Source organism: Nannospalax galili, unplaced genomic scaffold (genome assembly GCF_000622305.1).
Source record: "Nannospalax galili isolate Female #2095 unplaced genomic scaffold, S.galili_v1.0 scaffold577, whole genome shotgun sequence".
Classification (NCBI taxonomy): Eukaryota; Metazoa; Chordata; class Mammalia; order Rodentia; family Spalacidae; genus Nannospalax; species Nannospalax galili.
The window spans coordinates 193,410-217,066 of NW_008340387.1; the positions used below are offsets into that span (position 1 = coordinate 193,410).

A 23,657-nucleotide genomic window follows, 5' to 3' on the forward strand; every position below is an offset into this window, starting at 1 on the left:
GTGCAACACATGGGGTCCGTCCTTGAGCAGAATTACAGAGGACAGTTCTCCCCCTAGTCATCTGCATATCGCCCTTTAGCACCAGGAAACCATCCATCCAACTTTAGCACCAGGAAAGCTACCCATCCAGTGGCAGGGAGTTTCCAGCTTAGTCCAAGCTTGATTTCTCCCTCACCAGTGCTCACATCAAGCAGTGTCTTCAGCAATAGGGTCCCTTCGTCCACTTCTGGTGTACAACCAACATTATTGGCAATGGACTTTATTGTTTTGGGGGACCTCCAGGGCCCCTCAGGGCAACAGCTCCTAGAGGGGCAACCCACCTCTGGCACTGGGATTTTTCATTTAACAACTGTATTGCTTCTGGAAGGGATTTCTTTATCCTCATAGGGTTCCTTCTGTACTTAAGGCTTTCTTTTTTAAATACTGTGTATCTGGAGAATTTTTCCCCTTTATTCCCATAGTTCTTTGAATAGCCTTCCTTCCCTCCCTCCCCTTTAACTGCCCCCTTTTTGCATATTTCTCCCTTAGTAACACCTTTATCCTACTATTCTCTCTCGGGTTCCTTCTTGCCCTTTACCTCCCTGTTTCCCTTCCATATTCCTGGTCCCTGCAGTTTCATCAGGATATGCGCTCACTTACAAGGATTTGGAGCTAGTATCCACAAATAGGGAGAACATAGGTCTTTTGTTTTTCTGAATCTGTGTTACTTAACAGTTTATAGATCCATCCATTTACCTGCAAATTTCTTTATTTCATCTTTCTTTACTGCTGAGTAGAACTCCATTGTGTAAATGTACCACATTTTTGTTAAGTTGAGGGGCACTTGGGTTGCTTCCATCTCTTAGCTATTTTTATTTTATGTGTATGAGTGTATTGCCTGCATGCATGTAAGTGCACCTATGTCGTGTAATGCCCACAGAGGTCAGAAGAGGATGTCAGATCCCCTGGAACTGGAGTCATAGACAATTGTTAGCTGCCATATGGATGCTGGGAATCAAACCTGGGTCCTCTGGAAGAGCTGTCAGTGCTCTTAACCACTGAGCCATCTCTCCAGCCCCAATATTTTATTATTTTTATTTTATGTGTATGAATGTATTGCCTGCATGTGTGTAAATGTACCCATGTCATGCAGTGCCCATGATGTCAGATACCCTGGAACTGGAGTTATAGACAGATGTTAGTTGCCGTGTAGGTTCTAGGAAACAAACTCTGGTCCTCTGCAAGTACAGCCAGTGCTCTAAACCACTGAGCCATCTCTCCAGCTCTATAAAAGCATATCTTTTGCAGTTGGTCAGATACTTAAAAAAGGACACTTGTAAAATGCCTAATAAATTGGCCAGTTGAAGAGAGTTACATACAAGAGTTTTGAAAGGCATTGATGATATTTAAAAGAATTAGTTCTTCAGTAATCAGCCAATCTCAAAATCAATCTCTCTCTCTCTCTCTCTCTCTCTCTCTCTCTCTCTCTCTCATTTTAGTTTTTACTATTTTATGTGTCTTAATATGTATGTGAGAGAGCAGGCAGGCAAGCCCATACGATGCGGTATATGTAGAAGTTACAAGTAACTTGGGAGTCTGTTCTTTCTACCATGGGTTCTGGGGTTTTAACCCAGATCTTGAGACTTACACTTTTATCCAGTGAGCCATCTCTCTTGACTAATCAATCATCTGTTCTTTTGTTCGTGTGTGTGTGTGTGTGTGTGTGTGTGTGTGTGTGTGTAGTAAGCTGGTGTGCTTGCCCATGGAGGCTCATGTGAGGGACAGAGGTTGATGTTTTCATCACTTCTCCACCTTATTTTTGAGGCAGAGTCTCTCACTGAACCTGAAACTCACTGTTTGGGCTGCATTTACTGGCTTCTCAGGATCCTCGTTTCCCCCAGTGTTGGGGTATAGGCATGTACCACTGCACCTGGTTTTTTTTACGTGGCTTCTGGGGATCAGAACTCTGGTCCTCAAGCTTGCACAGCACTTTACCCACTGAACCATCTCCTCAGAGTGCACATCCCTTCCCCATCCCCCTTTGTCAGGGAGACAGGGTCTCTCACTGACCTGGACCTTACCATGTAGGTGAGGCTCTGTCTCTGCTTCCCCCACACTAGCATTATAAACATGTCACTGTGTCTGACTTCTTTTTTAACATGAGTTCTGGGTGTTAAACTCATGTGCTCATGCTTGAAGGCAAGCACTTTGAGCCCTCCCTCCCTCTATAATCATAAATGTTTTAAAATGTCACTGTCACATGGGGAAATCACTACTAGTCTGAAATGAGCCAGTGGAAATTCTGATGGTTGAAAAACCTGGATCTTGTTATTTTCCTTGCAGCATTTACAAAACTGTGCTAACTACATTTCAAATCTTTTCCTTGTAGGTCTGATGGAGAGCATGAGACAGGCAGATCTCAAGAACTGGTCATTAGATCAGGTTCAGTTTGCTGATCTCTGTTCCTCTCTTAATCAGTTCTTTACTCAAACTGGCCTTATCCACTCACAGAGTAATGTTCAGCAGAATGTTTGTCATGGTGCCATGCATCCAACAAAGCCTTCCCAACACATGGGGACAGGTATGAGCTTTGTATCTTCTTAGGTTTCTCTCTCTCACGTTTATGTGGAATTTACTGTGTTAGGCAGCTTGGTATATTTCTCAGGGTGACAGTGATCCATCCATGTCTCATTATTTGTAAGAAATGAATGACAGCCAATAATTTATGTGGAAAGTATGTCTTAGAAAATTTGAGGTGAGGGGCTAGAGAGATGGCTCAGCAGTTAAGAACACTGGTTGTTCTTGCAGAAGACCCAGGTTCGAATCCCAGCACCCACATGGCAGCTAACAACTGTCTGTAACTCCAGTCAGTCCCAGGGAATCCGACAGCCTCTTCTGACTTCTGTGGGCATTGCATGACACGCGTGCACTTACCTACATGCAGGCAATACATGCATACACATAAAAATTATAAATTTTTTTAAAAAAAAAAGAAAAAATTTGAGGTGAAACGACCATTCTGTTGTGATTTATTTACTGTTATCCTTTGTGATCATTAACATCTTAAAGCTGTTATTGAACAAGTAAATGTCTTAAAGATACTTGTTTTTGTAAGAGCATAGTTATGAAATTATATCAATTTAAACTTGCATAGATTTGCAGTGAAAATTGGAATGTGTTAACATGTCTTATAAGGATGTTTTAAGAATTCAGAGTTTACTTAGGAATATACACAATATAAGTTGTCATTGTTCATGACATGGAAAATTTTTCCATATAAGTTGTCATTTTTCATGACATGGAAAAATAAGAAGCAATGAGATTTTTTTCTGTGAAGATAAAGTGTTAGGAATGTGACAGAATTTCAGCCTCTTGGGAGGCAGGAGACAGGGGAGAGGAGTCTTGGATTCTGTTCCTGGTTCTGTTTAATTTCTTCCCTGATTCTGTTTCCTATGCCAGTAGAGGTACAGTTGAACTAGTTTATCTCTGAGGCCACCTCCAGCCTAGACATGAGTCTGGCTTTCCTGTGGCAGGTGATAACTTCTGAGCAGTCAAATGCAGTATGCTGTACCTTAGTAGAAGGGAAAGTGTTTTAGTCCTTCTCAGGGAAAATGGTTGCTGCCTTTTAGTTTCATTACAGCATTAATAGAATTGAATTGTAATTTATGTGAGACACTAGAACCCCTTAGGGAAGTAGCCTTTTGGAAATTCCAGATGTTAGAATGTGAACCAGTTTTATGGTCTTTCCCTCCCAGTCACTGGGGAAGAAGGTATGTTTGCTTCCCTCAGTATTTTGCATTATGATACAATGTACTTGACATTTCAGAGCTTTTATACTTGATGGCTCCTGTCAGTGAGAATGCATTAAGAATCTACCGAAATACCATTTGGATGAGATCTGTGTTTCTCATCTCTAAACTCTTAATACATTTTTAATTACTTTTGCTTGGCTTAGCGCTTTTACTTTGTGCATGTTTTTGCTGTTACTGTGTGCCTCCCACTCATTCAACCAGGGGCTTGCATGATCAATCCACTACCAAGGTGAGAAGTCAGGGTAGAGAAGTGGGCCATAGCAGAAAGAGCTTTTGAGCCAGGAGATGTGGATTTTAGGCTGGCTAGCCCTGTCAGACCTGTGCCCTTGGGCCAGTCTGCTTGGTTTTCTGAGCCTTAATTATTTGCCTTATCTATAGGATGAAGGGGATAATTCTTGACTTGCCTTTTGTGTGAGTAGCGGGAGGGTCAAGTGACGTAATGGCTGTGGAAATACTGTTGAACTACAGTGGAGTGACAATAATAGACATACTTGCCTATGAGCTTATAGAGAGCTAATGGCAGTGCCAGAATTACACCGCTGTGCTTAACCCCTAGCCTCGCATCCTGCTCAAAGGATCAGCTCTGCTTCTGGCACTTTGGGCGTGCATCTGAAGTAATAATTTTCCCTTCCCCATTCTCCTCAACTTACCTCCCTAGTTTTATTTTAGGTAACTATTCCATTAAGATTTTAATGCTTGGTTTGTTTTGCTTATGGTAACATCTTCTCTTTTTCTGTTTTTCAATTGCACTAGGAAATTTGTACATAGACTCCAGGCAAAATCTCCCTCCCTCAGTGATGCCGCCTCCTGGATATCCTCATATCCCACAGGCACTCAGCACTCCAGGAGCAGCGATGGCAGGTAGTCTGTGTGCACTGCTCTGTGTTACATCTGGAACCTGGAATTTGCTGTTAAAGTCCTTGTGTTCCCTGCAGTAAATGAGGCTGCTTTGAGAGGCATGAACTCTTTATTTTAGGAGGCTGGAGTACAGAGTATCCTTGAAGATGTTTGACTTTGACAGAACTTTGCAGATCTTGGGGACCTGCTTTGACTAGCTCCCTGGAATTCTATTTATTCTAGTGGAGTCACCCCAGCTATAGTTTCCAGGAGTTTCCTACAGGGAAGATTCGTGTTACCCTTACTAGTTGATCAACTTTGTTCTCCTAAGTTCTTCAAGGTACAGTAAGAGGAGACTAAGACACATGGTTAGAACTGGAAGGGGTCATAAGGATCACTTAGATGAGGAATTAGGGGCTCAGGAGAGAGAAGCTGTCCAGACTCCCTAGTTTGATGTGTGGGTAAACCGAGATCTAGGTCCTATGTCTGCACTCAGAATCCATTGTTCTCCTTATTAACCACACTGCCCTTTACTTCATCTGAGGAGAAGACAAAAGAATATCTGACAGTGAGGGTGTGTGAGACCCGGAGAGAACTGTGTGCCAGGCAACAGAGAGCATGTGACAAGTAATATGTCCTTTGATGAAGGGGAAGGGATGTTTGTGCTCTGACTCTTCAGCAGTGATAGTCACACCATTCAGTGGCTTCAGCTCTGGAGCCAGATTGCTGGCCTCTTATGTTAGTTAGCTCTCTTGTCTGTGACAGGAGGCTAAGAAAACTGCCTAACTCCTGGAGTTGCTAGGATTAAATGGCAGGTGTATGAGAATTATGTAAATTAGTGCCTGACAGAGGAGGAATTTATTTTTTTGTTAAATAAAGGTATTTCAGGAGACCAGAGAGATGGCCCTGTGGTTAAGAGCACTGGATGCTCTTTCAGAGGACCCAGGTTTGATTCTCCACACCCACATGGCAGCTAACAATCATCTGTAACTCCAGTTCCGGGAACCTGGTGCCCTCCTCTGGCCTCTACAGGATTTGCACGACACAGGTGCACTTGCACACATGCAGGCAAAACACTCATACACATAAAATATAAATAATTTTTAAAAAGACACTTTAGCATTTCTGTGCTGTGATATACTGAAAACCTTACCATTCTGTAAAATTGTATGTATGTTAAAGGATTTATGAGGGAAATAATTAGTGAGCAACATGAAATTTTGTATTCCATCTGACTTCAGTGGTATGCTGATGTCACTCAGTTCATGTTATTGGAGCACATTAGAGCAGACTGCAGGGAGATTTTATATTTGTGCTCTTCACCACAGGCTACGTAGTGGAGAGAATATGGTTTTTTGGAGTCAGATGGACTCTTGTCTTTTTTTGAGACAAGGTCTCATTGTGTAGCTTACGCTGCCCTTGAATTCATGAGATTACATGTGTTGCCACTATACCTAGAGTTTGTTCAGCCTCTTAGACCCTCTGCTTAATGTAACATGAGGCTCGTAAGAACCACTTTGTTGAAGCCTCTGTGTACTAGCACATAGGAAGTGCTCAGCAAGGGCTCGTCGTTTCTTCCTCCTCTGTCCAGCTCGTGCTGATGTGGCCGTCTTCTTTGCAGGCCATCACGGAGCCATGAACCAGCAGCACATGATGCCTTCCCAAGCCTTCCAGATGCGGCGCTCCCTGCCTCCAGATGACATCCAGGATGACTTTGACTGGGATTCGATAGTGTAGGGCTTATTTCTGCAAGGCACCAGGCTCCAGCATCGCCTTTCTGTGCACTGAAAGGAAAGGTTTAGAGTCCAGTGGAGAAAACAGTTGTGTTACCAATGTTAACAGAATTTCTTTTGAAGACAATCAAAGATTTTAGCTGGATAACAACTTACTGCTTTTATCTGACCCAAATGAGAACTAAATGTTTGTCTCCCTGCCAACTGCCCTATGTAGCTCCTAACTGTTGTGTGATTTGGACAGCTTTTTGCATATTTGTGTCAGTTGATGTTAACCACAAGTGCCAGACTGATTTTTCAGACAGAGCCTATTTTGCTGTAAGCAGTTTATAGATACATATGTGTAAATATATGTACAAACATTCATGAAAGGCTTCAAGTTTTTTCTGATTGGATCATTGTGTCTTGAAAAGAAAGTTGCTGCCAGTTTTTATTTCTTGTTAGGCTGTTTTCTGCAGGATACCTTTTCAGTGATGTAGGGAACTGAGGAACTGAAAGGAAATCGTTTTCCAAAGCCCAGTTTCCTGGATTTAAACTTTAGAAATGAGACTAATAATGACTTCTACCAAGTAGCCAAGGAACCCAGAGCTTGATGCTCTTAGTAGTCCAGAGGGAGTGTTCCTGAGCATTCTAGAGAACTGAGCAAATTTGTTGTGGTGCTGGGGAATTCTAGAATATGTGTGTACTTGTCTGTGTGTGTTTCTGTTCTGCATTGAAATAGCTCTGAGATGTGTTTCGACTGATTAGAAGCTGGGTACTGCTTGGCTCTTCAAATCAGTGTCTCCATATTCGCTTATATATTTATTATTCAAAAGTGTTATTTTAATATTTATTGCTACTTTCTGTGAATGCTCAGCTCCTCTTGGGTTCACTAAGGAGAAGTTTGAAAGCACATGTTTTTTGGTTTTGTTTGTTTTCCCAGGTGAGTAAATTTCTCTATCTCAGCCTTCCTGCTAAGTGAAACTGACAGCTAAGTGAGAGTTTTCTGGATTTTGAAACAGAGTCCATTTAGGCAACAATATCAAAGCAGAGTTTATGTAGCAAGTTTTCTCACTGTGTTAAGGTGGCACTGTGAAGGGGACAGAGCTCTGCAGACTCCAGAGCCTCAGTCTTCCACGCATTTACATGACCTGCTGTTCTGTTGTCCTCCATGTCTGTATCATGATGTTGGGCCACTTCTAAATGAAGCCCACCTCTAAGAGTTTTTATTAGTTGCTTTGTTTCCTGTCATATCACAGTTACTTTGCATGGATTGATTATGTTAAATTTTTAATAAAGCTAGAAGAAATGATACTATCTGCCCCTCCCCATGAATAGATTTTTGAATTGGTCCTTTATGGAGAAAAAAGTATGTTTGAATGAGGAAGTAGATTCTATTAAATCAAGGAGAAATAACTGCTCACCAGTGGCTTGTTAGCATCTCTGGTCTCTTACCAGCCATGCTAAATCACTTTAATTAGCCTTAGTGATTCCATGGCTGAGCATTCTCTACTTGAACTAAACAAACATCTCTCTCTCTCTCTCTCTCTCTCTCTCTCTCTCTCTCTCTCTTGTGTGTGTATTGAATGTGAATGTGTGTTTTAATAGAGTGTTGCCTTGAATGAATCATGGGGAAGCCAGCTGTGGTGCAGCTAGGGAGGGAGGGAGAGAGAGAGTGCGCTTTAGGCTTCTCTGTTGTTTGAACCCTGCTTGGCATGAAAAAAGGAAGCTCAGTTCCAGCCCTCTGCATCAGTGAAAATCAGAGGATTCTGAATCTGCAGCCAGTAGGCCTCTCAGAAGGATCAGACAAGATGAGATGGCAGCCTGCAGAGTAAAAGCGTGCAAAAAGGGGTTGGGGGTTTTTTCAGTGAGCTACTCAACCAGCGGTTTTGTAACTGTTGAAATTGCTTGGGTAGCAATGTGCACTTTAAATATTTGGGGGTATTGGAATAATGCAGTTTCCTAAAACTGAGTGATTTGGGTAGGACCACTGATGATTTTACAAATTGTGTGGCACTAACTTCCCATTTGGCAATCATTTACTGATTTGCAGTGATCGATATTTTTATGAATATTTAAACTGACCAAGAATGACACTTGAGGGCAGTCTCCACCCAGACTCCTCACTCTGCTGTGACTCCTGTAGGGTTAGGGGCTCAGTACGGGCCTCTGTGGGCCTTGACCAGCAGGGCTAACCTAGTGCGGTGCAGAGTCCCTCTAGTGGCCATTTCTGTTGGTAGTTGATGACCCAGAGCAAGTTGGTCTTGGACTAAAAATGACTAGAGATTTGGGGGTAAGAATAAAAGCACGGAAACAAATGGGGCACTCTGTCCAGGAGAATAATCCGACTGGCATTTGTGGCAGTTTTTGAAATGTAAATGTATTCCCGTGTGTTCCTGTAAATATTAAATACGTGTCTCTTAAATGTCCTTTGAAGTGGGAGGGAATCAATCTTGGGATAATTTCAAATGGAATAGAGTATTTTGATATTGTTCATTCAGAGGGTGATGTGTACATATCTGTATTGTATATATGTGATGAAATGCATTGGCTTTTTGTGCACACACAACCTGCTCTCTGTACTGCTGTTGGACAGTCAGTGTTTTAATGTTTCTACAGTTTTGCTATTGCACGATTTCATATTCTGCCAATGATGAGTGGCACCCATTCTTTGTAACCATTTAGTGCTGTAAAGAAATATTCCAAGTGTCATTAGGATTGTCGCTGCCAGAACTGATATGCATGGATGGCACTAAAATAAATATGTTAACTGTATTCATAGCCCTGATGGTCTTTGTCCTTCAGTGCAGTGGAGATGGCCAGGACCCCAGAGCCTTCGGGATGTTTGAGATCGATTCCCATACATTTCTGCCTTAGTGCTTACTGCCATTTATTGAGCATCTCACTATTTTTATTAACTCGAAGTTATTTAATCTCTGAGCCCTTGTTTTCCTCAGTCACAGTGAGTGTAAAATGGTACCCACTTTTGGGGAGTTGGAGTGATAAATTATTAATATATCTAAGTGGGGTTTTTTTTTTTTTTTTTGGTCTTTTTGAGAAGGGGGCTCCCTTTGGCCCCAGTTGTCCTGGAACTCACTGTGTGGACCAGGCTGGCCTTGAACTCACAGAGATTCGCTTGCCTCTGCCTCCCCAGTGTTGGGATTAAAGGCGTGCACCACCACGGCCGACTATATCTTAAGTATTTAGAACAGTACCTAGGATTATGGAGATGGCCTAGTGGGTAATACCACTTACTGTGAAGGCAAGAGGACCTGAGTTCAAATTCCCAGCAGCCACATAAAAGCTAGGGGTGGTCATACATACCTGTAACCCCAGCATTGGTGTGGGCAGAGATAGGTAGATCCCAGGAGTCCACTGGCCAACCACCCTAGCCAAGATGTCAACCTTCAGTTTCAGTGAGAGACCCTATAAAAAAATAAGGTGGAGAGCAGTAGAGGAAGATACCTGACATTCTCCTGACCTGCGTCTGCACTTGCACACACACATGGCATACATATACACCCACAAAGAACAGTACCTGGGTCTTGAAACGTGGTGTTAGATGCGTGCCTGGTGCTCTGCTGTGGGGATGCTGTGACCTTAGTTTTAAAGGCATGTGGACAGCTTGGGTAGAAGTCTGGTGAATGTCTGGATTCTTTAGTTGAAAATGACACAACTGAGGATTCGCCAGAAGCATCGTGTTCTTTTTCAGAGGCCTCTTTTTCCCAAGGGAGCCCCTTGTTCTCACCTCCCTTTCCTACCAGTCTTGTCTCCGATGCCGCCGTCCAGACAGCCCTCTAAAGGCGAATGTGGAGCTGAGCGTTTGCAGAGCAGATACTCTTGGATGAGCCCTCCAGAGAGAAAGCTAGAGATGGAGAAGCCACAGCTCCTACCTTTAGGTGGGTACAGACTTGCCCAAGACAGGGAGCCAGGCTAGGGAGACCACTTTGAAAGTCCAGGCAAGACTGATGATAAGGGATCTGGTCATGTCATGCTGAGGATTGGGCAGGGGCTTAGGATAGTTGGGTGAGTGGGCTTTGTGGGGTCAGCCTCCAGTGGGCCCAAGGCTCCCACCAACACTACAGCTCTGAGCAGTGGGTCTGCATTAGAGTGGAGATTGTTGGCTGAGGTGGGAGCAGGTTCAGAGGACCAGCAACAGGCAGGAACAGGATATGAAGTCTTGTTTCACCTGAGAAGAGGGAGCTTCCTATCAATCTGTCAGGCTGCCCCAAACTGCTAATTTAGCCTATGCAACCCTCCGAGGAACATCAGTTCGTTACATTTACAGGTGAAAACGGGCTCAGAAAGGAACTTGCCTTAGTTCAACCTCTGCTTGCAGATTTGGGATGTTTCAGTCTGTGACTGACTCCAAGTCATGACTACCCAAAAAGAATGCTTTCAGAGCTAAGGCTGGTGACTGCTCACACCTGTGTCTGTGTGTATTCATGGCATGCCTGTCCCTTAGAGGACGGGATTGGGCATCAGTAGCAGAAGACACCTCATAATCTGGTCCCCCAGTGCCTCGTCCCATGCAGCCGAAGCACACCTCTCCCGATGAGAGGAGGCGTGAATGCGGTAGGCTGCCCCTGCCTTCCTCACAGCTTCCACATGTGACTGCGAGGACTGCTGTTGACATGTGACCCTTACCCAGGTAAAGCGGTCCTGGACAAAGCACAGGTGTCTCGGTCAGTCTTCATAGAAAGGGTGTTAAACACAAGTAGGGGCTTGGGGAATTATTAACACTAAGTGACTACATATTTTATATTTTATGTAGTATGAATATTTTTGCCTGCATGTATGTAAGTTGTACCTATGTTGTGCCATGCCCACAGGGGGCAGGAGAAGGCATTGGATCCCTCTGGAACTGGAGTTATATACAGTTAGTTTAGCCATGGCTGTTAGCTGCCATGTGGGTACTGGGAACTAAACTCCAGTCCTCTGCATGACCTCACATGAGCAACCCATGCTCTTAACCATGAGCCATCTCTCCAGCCCCAAGCTTCACATTTCGTTGTTGAAAGCATTGAGACCCAGTGAAGGAAGGAACTTGGTCCAAGCCACCCGGCTACTAAGAGAAAATTGGGGAAAGAATGGAGCACATCATTGACCTGGCAGCACTTAAAATGCCTGAGACAGGCTGGCAGATGGCTCAGTAGGTAAAGGCACTTCCCACCAAGACAGGCTACCTGATGTTCCAAGAGAGATTCTGAACTTTTTGCATGCTCCCTGGGGTATGGTATATTGACTAGTCGTCATGAAGAAAGCACAGACTTAGTAATTAGCCACAAAACAAACCCAGATTTCAGCCCCATGTCAGGGCAGGTGCCAGTTCCCAGCTCTTGAGCAGCGTCTAAGCAAGGTGGACCCCAGGAGCACATCAAGAGCCATTTCTGAGTGCTTGTTATTTAATGCTACTTTTCCAAAGTGCTTGGTGTAAATCATCATATTTCCTCTTCAAAATAACAGGCAGTTTCCAACCTCTCACAAACAAAGCATCTGAGGCCACAGCTGTGAATTCATTTGGCCAGGGTCGTCTGGCTGTTAAGTGGCGGGGTGGGAACAGCAGCAGTAGCGCTAGGATTTCAAACCTCGCCCTAGTGGGCCCAGCATTCTCCTCTTTCCTGCAGCTCGCTGTGTTGACCTAGGACTTCCCAGCTCTCTGACCTCTGGGCAGAGAAGGCCTGGAACAAAGCAAAGGCAGCAGAAAGTGTCTATGGCCGCCAGAGGGCGACACTGCCAACCTCATGCCTTTCCTTTCTGAAAGGGTTCCTTTCCCTCTGGTCTGTGCTGCCCCCTTGCAGCCCAGGTCTAGCTAGCCACTCAGGGTTGGTGGCCGCATTCCTCGCCTGGCAGTTGTGACTGGATGGAGAAGCCAAGGAACCCGTGCAGTTCTCAGCCTAAGCATGCAGGTGGGGTGGCTGCACGACTGCCTCAGCTGGACCCACTGATGCTCACTGCCCTCACCCCAAAGCTCAGGTCCAGTGATGTCACCCCAAACCTCTTCTCTCTCAGGACCAGCTGATATAAGGGCTGACATTTTTCCCACAGGTGTGGTTCCTCTGGGCCCCACACCTTGCCCTCTTGAGCCCTGCCTTTGAACCAGAGCAGGCCTAGATGGTTCCCCATATGCACACTGCTCCCGTGGCCATCAAGAGTGTTATGATTATTGCCACCATTTGCCAGGTCCCTGCCCGATACTTGACAGCCATTATCTGCCTTAGTACTCCCAGCCACCTTGTGAGGTCAATGTCATTATCTTCCTTTTACTGCTGGGCATTGCCATTAGAGAGGTGAAGTGTTGGCCCAAAGGTCACTGCCAGTGCAAGGGAGAGAACAGCCTAGATCTGCCTCATTCTGGTCTGTGCTTCCCATGGAAGGCTGATTGCCTCTTCACAGCACTTGCAGGTGCCCTTGACTGTCACCCCAGCCCATCCAGCTCCAGAGCCTTTTCGATCAGTATCACTGGTCAGATGCCACCTCTTTTCACACCACAGCGCCCCCAAAAGGTTGAAGGCAAACAGCGATCAAAAAGATGTCAGAGGATACCTCATGTAAGTGATGCTTGGGCAGAGGCAGGAATGGTCCTCATTTCATCGATAGAGGTGTGCTAGTGTCTGTGGCTATCTGTGTATGAGAGAGACCTTGTGCGGTGCTCTGTGATGGTGTGAACAAATGCCACACTATGTGATTGTGTAGCCCGAGTGGCTGTGACTGTTTTTTTTTTGTTATTTTTCCTTTTTTATTTTCATGTGTGTGCATCTAACTGCTGAGCCATCGCCCCAGCCTCCATGACTGAACTTTGTGTGTCTGTGTGCTCGCAAGCAGCAGGCAGTTGGCAGGGGTCAGCTCTCAGAGGGGGTGGCTCCTCAGACTCCGTGGCTTTGATCAAGCGTCTCCTCTTCCAGGGTCCTATATCTTAGCAACACTTGTCTGAGATCAAGCTGCACTGTACCCAAGCACCGTTAGTCTGGCCCTGCAGATCTCTTGCAGTTTCTTTTTCCCTGGCTTGTCCCTGTTGCCATTACTTTGAGCTGGATGGCAGATCTGTACCTGCTTCTGCCCTGCAAAGCCCCTGTGCCACCACAGCCCAGGCTTCCTGGCCGTAGCAGAAGCTGGTCCCTTGTCATTTGACCAAGATCCCTGGAGACCCCAAGGGCCAGTACAATCAATGCTTGGGGCAATGGGAGGAAGTTTTGGAGTCAGGAGGTCCTAGAGTTCTTATGGGTAAAACACTACCCTCCTGAGCCTTGGTTTCCTCCTCTGTAAGATGGGAACAAGACATCCTACCTCAAAGTATTTGAGAAGCCAGCCAGAGCATACAGCAGCTAGAAAGTGCATATAGATTCTGAGGAAGTGGTCTTCCCTCTTCCTACCCCCATCATCCAAGACCAAGTTGCCCATACCAGCTGCCTTCCCTGCCCCCCATGCTGCCGTCCACGCATCTCCTGCACTGCTAGAGTGGAGTGCCCCCTTCCCTCCTGGACTTGACACCAGTTGCAGCTCACAGTCTGCCATCAAGCAGATGCCCAAGCTGCTGTTAAAACTTTCCTTCCTGCTGCTCCTGCCCTGCTCTGATTCAGCGCCAAGTCTATACTTTCCACCACTCAAGGCCCACTTCAAGTGCACCTCTTGCAGCAAGCATCCTGTGGCCTGGCCTCAGGGACCTGAGTCCCAGGCTTGTCCTCCCACAGCCCGCACCGTGTCTTGCAGGGACTCTGTCCTGTGGGTGGGGTGCACTCCAGCTGGTTCTCTCTGTCCCAGCCCTCTGGGGTGAGAGGTTGTCTCAGTGAGATGCCTCCGGGACCAGGAAAAGGCAGCTGCTTTGTATGAGTGGGAGCAGATGGTGAATGGGTGCCCATAGCCTCATCCGGGCCAGCTGCAGGGGGATGACTGCTAGGCAAACAAGTAGACACACCCTCTCCACTCCCCAGCTGCCCCCTGGACCATCAAGGGAAAGTGCCTACTAACCTGGCACCTGGGGGAGGGGAGCCTGAACTTAGGCTCTGGCCAGGGCCTCAAACTTCACCAGCCGTTCACTGCCTATATGACACTGAGCACTCTGATGGCCTCAGTTTCCTTGTAACATGGACACCACTGACCTTCATGGGGCCTGCCTGTGTGACTCTCATTCTGTGTGGTGCCAGGAACAGTCAGGAGGCCTGGCGTTGCACCACACAGAAGTTTAGATTTTTCTTTGGCACTTGAAAAAATTGAATTCTTGTCTGGAATTTATAATGATGTGACCATAGTTGCCACCAAATCCACCTGGCAGTAAATCTGAAAATCATGCCGTCTATAAAATAGAATTGTACAGTTATTTCTTATTTATCCCCAGAGTTGTTAGGAAGTTCACATTCCCTGGAATGCTATCTCAGGCAGGGTTTCCATGGGTTCCCATAGCAACCAGAGATTGCTACACCCTCCAAAGCGCATTTACAAGTTTCACAGGTCAGGCTCTGAAATGGAGGCTACACCCCTCCCAAGGCCACGCAGATCAGGCTAGGTGTCTTCAGGAACCTGCTGGGCTCTGTTCAGCTTTAGGCCTGTGAGCTTCCAGGGGCGCAGAGTCCGGTGGGACAGCTAAGCCCTCCAGGGACCCAGCATGATCCAGACACAGCCTTTAAACTGAACCTCTTGGCCGAACACAGCAGGCAGAGCTCCAGCTTCCAGCAGTGGGTCTGGGCCAGTTGGGATTTAGGGGTCCATCTGGTTTTTCTCAGCTGCAGAGCACACTGTCTGATGCCTGGCCCTGCCAATCTCAGAATTGTTACTGTTGTGCTTGTGACAAGCGCTGCCACCTTCCCGATTCCTTAAAGACAGTGGTGTCCACCGAACACCAGCCCTATTCTGAGCACTGGGCCCTGCAGCTTCTGCTGCTGGCCCCTCACAGTGTGGCTCGGTATGTGAGGGGAGGGAGCACAGATGAGTGGAAATGGTTTTGGCCCAGGAGTTAGGGGGCCAGGGTTGTCTAGGAAATGTTTCTAGAAAAATCTGAAACTGGTAGTGAAACTGTTCTTGTTACCCATTTTGGGTGCAGAAGCCAAGACGCTGAAAGTCCACACTGCTTTTAAATGATGAAGCTGGCCTTGAATCGGCTGCCTCTCTCCTGGGCCTGAGTTCTGGCCTCCCTCTCTACTCATGGGGAATATTTTGGGATGCTGGCTGAGTGGTGTGGTGAGCAGGGGCCTGATTATGATCTTAAATGCCAGCCAGCCAGTCTGGCTTCCTTCCCCAGGTTTGGAGCAGCTGCTGGTGGTCCCTAAACAGCAAGACAGATCTAGAAGGTGGCCTGGCTTGGAAAGTCATGGACATGCATGAGCTTGCCAGAAGAGATGGTCTTGGGGTGCAGAGCCCAAAGAATCTCAGAGCCATGGAGTAATAAGGTATGTGGGGTGCTGAGGACAGGCTTTAGAGTTCAGGGTGTAACTTGGGGTTCTGGGAAGGCCACCAAGAGCCAGCTTCTGGCAGCTTTCATGCTGGCTGATGAGGTTATGTGTCCTCTGGAGAAGAGGCAGGAGGCCTGAACTCACAGCTGGGACCAGACTGGATAGAGGCACTAGGGGGCAAGGGAAAAAGAGTGGGTTCCTATTTCCCAGGGAAGATGTCAGAGATGGGACTGGGTAGGACCAAACCCAAAGGGCCAAGGCCCAAGAGTCACTTCCTCTTTCCCACACTGTAGAGCCACGTCACCCCGGGAGCCCCTACCTGCTCTGCCTCTTGCCAGGTGGAGGAACTGTATGGGCAGACAGGCCAGCTGGGCGGAATCCCCCTCTCCTTCCCCGAATCCCAGCCACACCTTAGGAGGTTCTCCACCTTGAGTCAGAAAAGGGCTCCTCTGACCCAGCCCCATCCTAATGTCAAATCAAATCTCAGCTCAGCCTTAGCTCCCACGTCATCCCAGACCCAACCCCGATCATAAACCCAGCCCCACCCAACCTCCAACCCCATTGCAAATTCCACTCAGTCCCAACCCCACAGGGAACCTGAACCTAGCCGGTTCCAACGCCCATTAGTCTCTACTTCAAGCCCTGTTCTAACTGCATGCCCACTTCCAAACCCAACCTTAACACAGCCCATCTCCAACCTACTTTCTAACCAAAGCTCAGTGCAAACCTAACAGAAACTCCCATCCTGAGATGCTGCATCAAGGTTGCCATTCGAGCCACACGGTGGGATCAGGGCAGCACGGAGGAGGCATCTCCCATCAGCGTAGGCTAGGACACAGCCTTGGATTAACAGAGCTGCAGACCCTGGCAAGTTCCAGGCTTGATCTCTGACTCAGCTCTGTTACTCTCAGACCTGTGTTCAAATCCCACCCCAATCCCTGACATGATTGCTTCTAGTCTTCGCTTTCACATTCGCCTGGCCTGCCACCCAGGTGTGCCCCTGAACTGCTCCTTAGGCCCTCTCACATCAGTCCTCCCCTTCAAAGCATCAATGACCTCATCTCCAATCCCCCTCACTGGTACCCTGCAACTGCTTCTGTGCATCCCTGCTCAGCCCTACCCTGTGCAGGGCCCTTAAGCTTACCTTGTACTCAGTTAACAGAGGCCAGTGTAGAGCAGAATGGACTGCATGTGCACTCCTCTGGGTATACAGACACACAAACCACACAGAGTCTTCTCCGAAGCACATAGATACCTCTGCGCGCGCGCACGCACACACACACACACACACACACAAACATAGACATACCTCTGTATGTATACATGCACACACATTAATGTGTGTGCACACCTTGGCATATGCACATTTCCATGTACACACACACACACACACACACACACACACCTCAGCACAGACACCCTTCAGTGTGCATGTGCACCTTGGGATATAAACATATACACGTTCAGACCTCAGTGAATACATGCATATGCCCTGACATACACAGGCACACACCTCAGTGCCTTCACATGGGTGCACGCATGCATGCCCGCACACACACACCAGTGCACACACAACACTTTGGCACACATACTTGTCCGAATATATACAGATACATACATCTTTCAATGTACACACATATGCACCCCTCAACACATATACCCACATACCTCAGTGTACACATGGACACACTCCTTCAGGGTACACACCCATACACAGCATACATACAACATGCATTTCAGTATACACAAGTATTTGCACACAACCCCACAGCCAGGGGAGGGAAATCCAGCCTAGCTTAGGATGGCTGAGGACAGGCTGTGGCTGGGATAGATAGGTAGGTGGCTATCAGAGGAGGCAGTGGGGACCAGGAGCAGGAGTAAGGTAAGTGTGTCCTTCACTAAGGGCTCCCTGTGGGCTGCATGAAACACTTGGAAATCTCACAGACACAGCACGAGGGCACCTGCCAAGGAGGGAGGTACTCGAATTGGTCTCCACAGAACCTGGGGACAATGAAACTTGGAGGGGGAAGCATCTGCCCACGTGACCTGTCAAGAAAGGCAAGGGGTAGGATTTGAACAGAGACCGGAGAGTAGAGAGCGGAGACAGAGAACAAGCCTGGACCTGTCCAGGTCTGCAGCTCTGTCTGTTGTAGGTTTGTGTCCTAGCCTCCCCTGGTGGGAAATGCTTCCTCCATGCTGCCCTGCCCCCACCCTAATGGCCCTCTCTCTGTTGTCATTGTCATCACCATCACCTTTCTGGGCCTCTTCAAGGGCAGGGCTGGGTCTGCAGGGCTGGGCCCAGAATGAATGCAGAACCCAACCTGGCTGTGGGTCAAAGTAGTGCCCAGGGCGGGGCTGGGACTCTGCCAGGCTCTGCTGATCTCTTATCTCCCCGACTGCCTTGGCCTTATCTGATGAGGCTCACAGGCAGCAGATGAGGCTGACAAGGCCCCGAGGTTACTGAGTAACCCCAGCCTCTTTAAAAGCCCCACTGTTTATCCCCGCCCCCAACGTTGAGCACCAGCTGGTCCTGTGAGTTGTGCACTGCTGCCATGAACACCTGCCTGCTTTCCATGCTGTGCCTCCTGGGTGCCTTGGCCATCCTGGCAGAGGGGGTCACTGTGCAGGTATGTCTCCATCCCTACCTGCTCTGGCCTATCCTTGGGCCTGGCCCTCAAAAGCAGAACTGGATTGAGGAGTGTTTTGAGGGATGGGCTTCCTTGGCTTTCCCTCCCCAGCCCTAACAGCCTCACACACAGTTCCCTTCAAACCCAGAGAGAAAAAACCCAAACAGCAAGAAATAATGGCAGGGAAAGGCAGTGATAGAGGGCCCACTGTGGCCCACAAACACCCAGGGAGGAGGGGTGGTTGGTTCCATTTCACCGAGAAGAAATGGAAGCCTCTCAGAGGTTCTGCAGCAGCCCCAGCCTGTGGCTGGGAAGGGAAGGGGATAGACTTGAATCTAGCCTTGGCTCCTCCATCCTATGCTCAGACACAGTACCAGTCTGGGTTCCAGGCATCAGCTGCACTTCCTAGAGCCCCAGATGGTTGAGGTGTCGCCAGACACAAGCCAGGTTGCCAGCAAGCAGTGTCCTGGGAAAGGCCCCTGGGAGCCTTTTATAACTTTTTTTTTTAACTTTTACAAAAACTTTATTGAGAATTTCATACATGTATATAAGGTGTTTTGATCAAATCCATGCCCACACTCCCTTCCAACACCTCCCATATCTCCCCATCACTTTTTTCTTTTTCTTTTTTTTCTCTTCTTTCATTTATTTATTTTTATGGGGCTTTTTGCTACTCTAACATTCCCTCCTCTGAAGAGGTAACCCTAAAATCTTTTAAGGATTAGATACAAGTTCCCAAATACTTTTGACATTTTTGGCCTTTGGAATGCTAACAAGCCCAAGGACATTTTGACTTTTAGCCAAGAAACTGGCTACTTTTCTTTGGGGTCCCTCGAGCTGGGGAAGACAGCCTGGGCCAGCAGGCCAAGGGCCTGGCCTTTACACCTGTCCCTCCAAATCAGGACACCAGCTCATCCTCTTGAGGCACCTGCTGTGTCCTGGGGCTCCACAGCTGCTTCCAAGCTTCTCATATGATCACCCGCAAAACTTCAGATCTCATACCCAGTGTCTGACCTCGCCCTGCCTTGGCAGTACCCAGGCTGGAGCTGCAGCCTGGCCTCATGCTCAGGCTGTCTCTTTCAGGATGGAGACCTTTCCTTTCCTCTGGAGTCAGTGAAGCAGCTTAAGGACCTCCAGGAGGCCCCAGAGTCCAGGCTGGCAAGTCACAAGAAATTTGCGCCCCTGCTTCGTGAGGCTAGAGCCCCGACAGTCTGCAGCTACCAGGCATTTCCAGAAGCTCTGAGACCCCTCTGCAAGGAACCCAATGCCGAGGAGATCTTAAAGAGGCTGGGTGAGTCACCTTCTCTGATTGGTGGCTACTGAGGAGGAGCTGCACTCTGATTGGTGAGGCTGTTTATACCACTTCTTTAATTTTTTCTAAGAGATAGCTCCTGAGGCTTTTTAGAAAGGCCTGCATTCAGAGGGGTGGGTTGTCAGGAGCACCAGGTCCATCTTCTGATCATAACGCCATTTCCTTTCGGGGGAGAAACTGCACTCTGATTGGCTGGCTTTAGTGGTTCAAGTGCCCTGTTTGAGACAGAAAGCCCACTGGGTCAGAGAGGATGGGTCTTCTGAGATCCTCCTGGGGGCTGGTGACAGATGTCCAAGCTCTACTTGAAGAGAGGCAGGGGCTCTGAGGGAGGGGAACTGGCTCTCACCAGGCCCCATCTCTTCTGACCAGAGGCCATCGCTCAGGATCCAAACACATGTGAGATCTGTGCCTACGCTGCCTGTACTGGATGCTAGGTTGGTGTCCTTTCTCCTCAGCCTGCATGGAGCCCTCTCTGCTGCTGGAAACAGGGTCCCAAGACTCTTCCACTCCCAGCAGCTCAACCTACACTGTCGAGGGTGGGGGGGAAGCCCTGCTTGGGGGCCATCCATGCAACTCTCAATAAACCAGACCCCAGTACTCTGTGTTGCCGTCGTTCCTTCGTTTGCAGTGCTAATGCTGCTTCAGCTTCGCTGATGCTCACCTGCCCTGGGAAATGGGGTTTAGTGTGCAAAGTAGAAGGCCCCCACTTCCATGCTGGGCTCCCCCACCTTGGGGTTGCCACAGTACAGGTACAGGGCACCTGGGTCTCTAGACCACCGTGGGAGGATGGAATGCCAGCTTTTCTCTCATATCTCCTGGGGTCACCAAATTGCTAAGCCACACATGAGTACTGGACCCTGACAGAGCTGGTTTGGATGTCCAACACTCAGTCACTTGACCCATCATGGGGTCAGTGTCAAGTTCTTGATGTTCAAGGTGTCCAGGATCTAGCTCCCTTTGACCAGTGGTGCTGCCTCCCATCCTTTCCATAATCGCATTCCAAGGAGCACCTCCTGCCCTTCCTCAGCACCATCCCTCTTCCTGCATGCCTACTTAGCTAAACGACCCAGACTCCATGGCCTCTCTTGAGGTGCCTTTCCTGATCTTCCCCAAGAAAAAAATGTTTGTGTTTTCACTGGATCCTTGGTGCTTCACTCGCTCCTTAGTGCTCCCTGTGGGCTGTAGTCATCAGACAGGAGGAAAACCTCAGACTCCAGGTGCCAGCCCTGGTCCAGCCCCTGGTCTTCCACATACTGTGTGATGTTAGGAATTCACTGTCCCTCTCCATGCCTTGGTTTTCTTCTCTGTAACAATCTCTATCTCCAGGCTGGATGAAGCCATGCATTTTATTAAAGATCCTAGTTCAGGCCTGACATAAACCTAAGAGAAATTCAACAAACAGTTAAAAAAGTAACCAAAGAAAATGAGCTCAAGAGTCAGGCTGAGAGTAGTTTAGACAGGGTGACAATGTGTGACACAGAGGTGAGGCCAGTTAGCAAAAACAGGAAACGGGGAAAGAGGAGGCAGCTGGGTCTGTTCTGAGGGAGTGGGAAGGAGGGGACGTGCCCCTCTGGGTGCTTCCCTTGGTCTGTGGAATTCTGAGGACACCCTCTCTTCTGGCTGAGGTCAGGAAGCTTTGTGAAAGAAGGGTGCATTTACATTTATCCTTCGATCTGCCTTGGGATAAATGGATTTCAAATCCAATATGAGGGAAGGAGGAAGAGAAACTTCCAGATGGTAAGAATGGGGGGAACACATATAGAGGCACTGGGATAGTTCTGTCTCAACAGCATGGAGCCTGGGAGGCAGACAGAACAGGATTTGAGCCTGACCTTCTTCACAAACTATGCCCGTCTCTCTGAGACTTGACTTTCTCATCTGGAAATGGGTTGGTAGCAGAGCCTCCTCTCAAGGTTGCTGGTGGATTTTTGATGAGCTGTATGTTGGATAGAACTGTTTAATGCTTCAACTCTGGAGCCAGATTTATTGAATGTGACTTTGGGCAGGTAAGTCTCAGTTTCCTTGTCTATAAATGATGATAACAACTACTTTGGCCAGGCATGGTGGTACCCACATGTAATGCCAGATTGGAAGTAGAGGTAGGAGGATCAGGAGTTCAAAGTCACCCTCAGCAGCTCCATAACCTAAGCTGCATGAAACCGTGTCTCAAAAAACAGACAACTGAGTATGGTGGTGTATACCCTTAGTCCCAGCACTTGGGAAGCAGAGGCAAGTGGGTGGATCTCTATGAGATTGAGGCCAGCCTGGTCTACATAGTCAGTTCTAGGCCAGCTGTGGCTACAGGGAAACCCTGTCTCCAAAAACCAAATTAAACATTCAAAAACAAAAGAAAATTCTACTTTGTAAAATTGAGTGAAGAGTAAGCAAAGTAATACTGAAAAAGTTCTTAAAGCTACATTACCCCTGAGCAGCCAGTGGGTCAAAGAAGAAATTAAAAGAAAAATGGAACAATACCGTTAGACATGTGAAAATGGAAACAACATACTAAAACTAGTGGGATGAAACAGAAGCAGCAGGTAGCCACAAATGCATACAGAAAAAAAGAAGATCCCAAATCAGCCACCTACTCTCTCATCCCAGACAACCAAGAATGAACTAAATCCAAATTTTGTAGTAGGTAGGAAATAATAAAGATCAGCTCAGAAATAAATACAATAGAGACTGAAAAAACAAGAGGTGGGTTTCTGAAATAATAAGTCCATAAACCTTTAGCCTAGACCAAGAGAAAGGAGATTCAGGAGGCCAGAGAGATGGCTCAGTGGTTTAAAGCATGTACTGCTTTTGCAGAGGACCAAGGTTCAGTTCCCAACACCCACAAATAACAGCTTACAACCACCTGTAACTCCAGTTCCAGGGATCTGATGCCCCAGGGGCACCTGCACTCATGTGATGCACATGAACTCTTGCAGGCACACACACATACATTAAATAAATAATAAATCTAGAAAAACAAAAAGATGACTCAATTTAAAAATATTGAAGCTTCCTTCTAGGACCAGAAACAAGACAAGGATGCTCTTCTTGCTCCACTATTTGGCACGGTACTAGATGTTCTAGTTAGAACAATTAGACAAGAAAACAAAGGCATCCAACTCAGAAAAGAAGAAATTTAATTGTCTCTATTTGCAGATGATACAATTTTATACATTAAAAAAACCTCAGGGATTGTTCCTCCTAAAAAAAGTTTGTTATAACTAATAAATTCAGGAAAGTTGATAGATACAGAATTAATGTGCAAAATTGGCAGTATATACTAGTAATAGAGTATTCAAAACACAAAATCAATGAAATCCCATTTACAATAGCCACAAAAAATAAACTCATAAATAATTTAAGAAAGGAAGTTGAAGAACAATATACTGAAATATATTAATGAAAGAAATTGAAGGTATAAATAGAAAGGTATCCCATGTTCATGGATTAGAAAAGTTAAAATGTCCAAACTACCCCAGGTGATCTACAGACAGTACAATCCTTAGCAAAATTCCAAAGAAATTTTTGCAGAAATAGAATAAAAGCCTAAAATTCATATGAATCCACAAAATATTCAAATAACCAAAACAATCTTTTCTCCCGCCCCCTTCCTTCCCTCCCTTCCTTTCTTTTTTGAGATAAGATTTTATGTAGCCCAGGCTGGCCTTGAACTCACTATGCAGTTGAAATTACCTTGAACTTCAGATCTGCCTGCCTCCACCTCCTATGTGCTAGAATTACAGGTGTGAGCCACCACATCTGGTTTATGTAGTGCTAAAGATTAAACCCAGAGCCTGTGCATGCTAGGCAAGTATTCTACCAATTGAACCACATCCCCTAACCCTAGCCAAAGCAATCTTAAGCAAAAAGAACACAGTTGGACCCATTATCCTACCTGATCTCAAAATGTATCACAGTTATAGCATTCAAAACAGCAAGATACTGACAAAAACAAACAACCACACACACACACACACACACACACACACACACACACA

General features: G+C 46.9%; 2 protein-coding genes across 3 annotated transcripts in view; both read left to right on the forward strand.

Moving 5' to 3' along the window:
- Foxj3 (forkhead box J3) overlaps positions 1-9,115 on the forward strand; it is a 127,697-nt gene extending 118,582 nt beyond the window's left edge. The window contains exons 11-13 of one of the 2 annotated variants that reach the window (XM_008835412.2): positions 2,369-2,560; positions 4,545-4,652; positions 6,250-8,177. In XM_008835412.2, coding sequence (XP_008833634.1) covers positions 2,369-2,560; positions 4,545-4,652; positions 6,250-6,365 — 416 coding nt within the window. In that variant the 3' untranslated portion in view covers positions 6,366-8,177. Of the gene's footprint in view, positions 1-2,368; positions 2,561-4,544; positions 4,653-6,249 lie in introns of both variants that reach the window. The other variant, XM_008835413.2, reaches the window with a different exon arrangement.
- A 9,163-nt stretch (positions 9,116-18,278) lies between these two features.
- Positions 18,279-20,247, forward strand: Guca2a (guanylate cyclase activator 2A). Its single transcript, XM_008835417.2, has 3 exons — positions 18,279-18,353; positions 19,437-19,644; positions 20,035-20,247. The coding sequence occupies exons 1-3, from the start codon at positions 18,279-18,281 to the stop codon at positions 20,097-20,099; spliced, it is 348 nt and encodes a 115-aa protein (XP_008833639.1). The 3' UTR covers positions 20,100-20,247.
- The last annotated feature ends 3,410 nt before the right edge of the window (positions 20,248-23,657 follow it).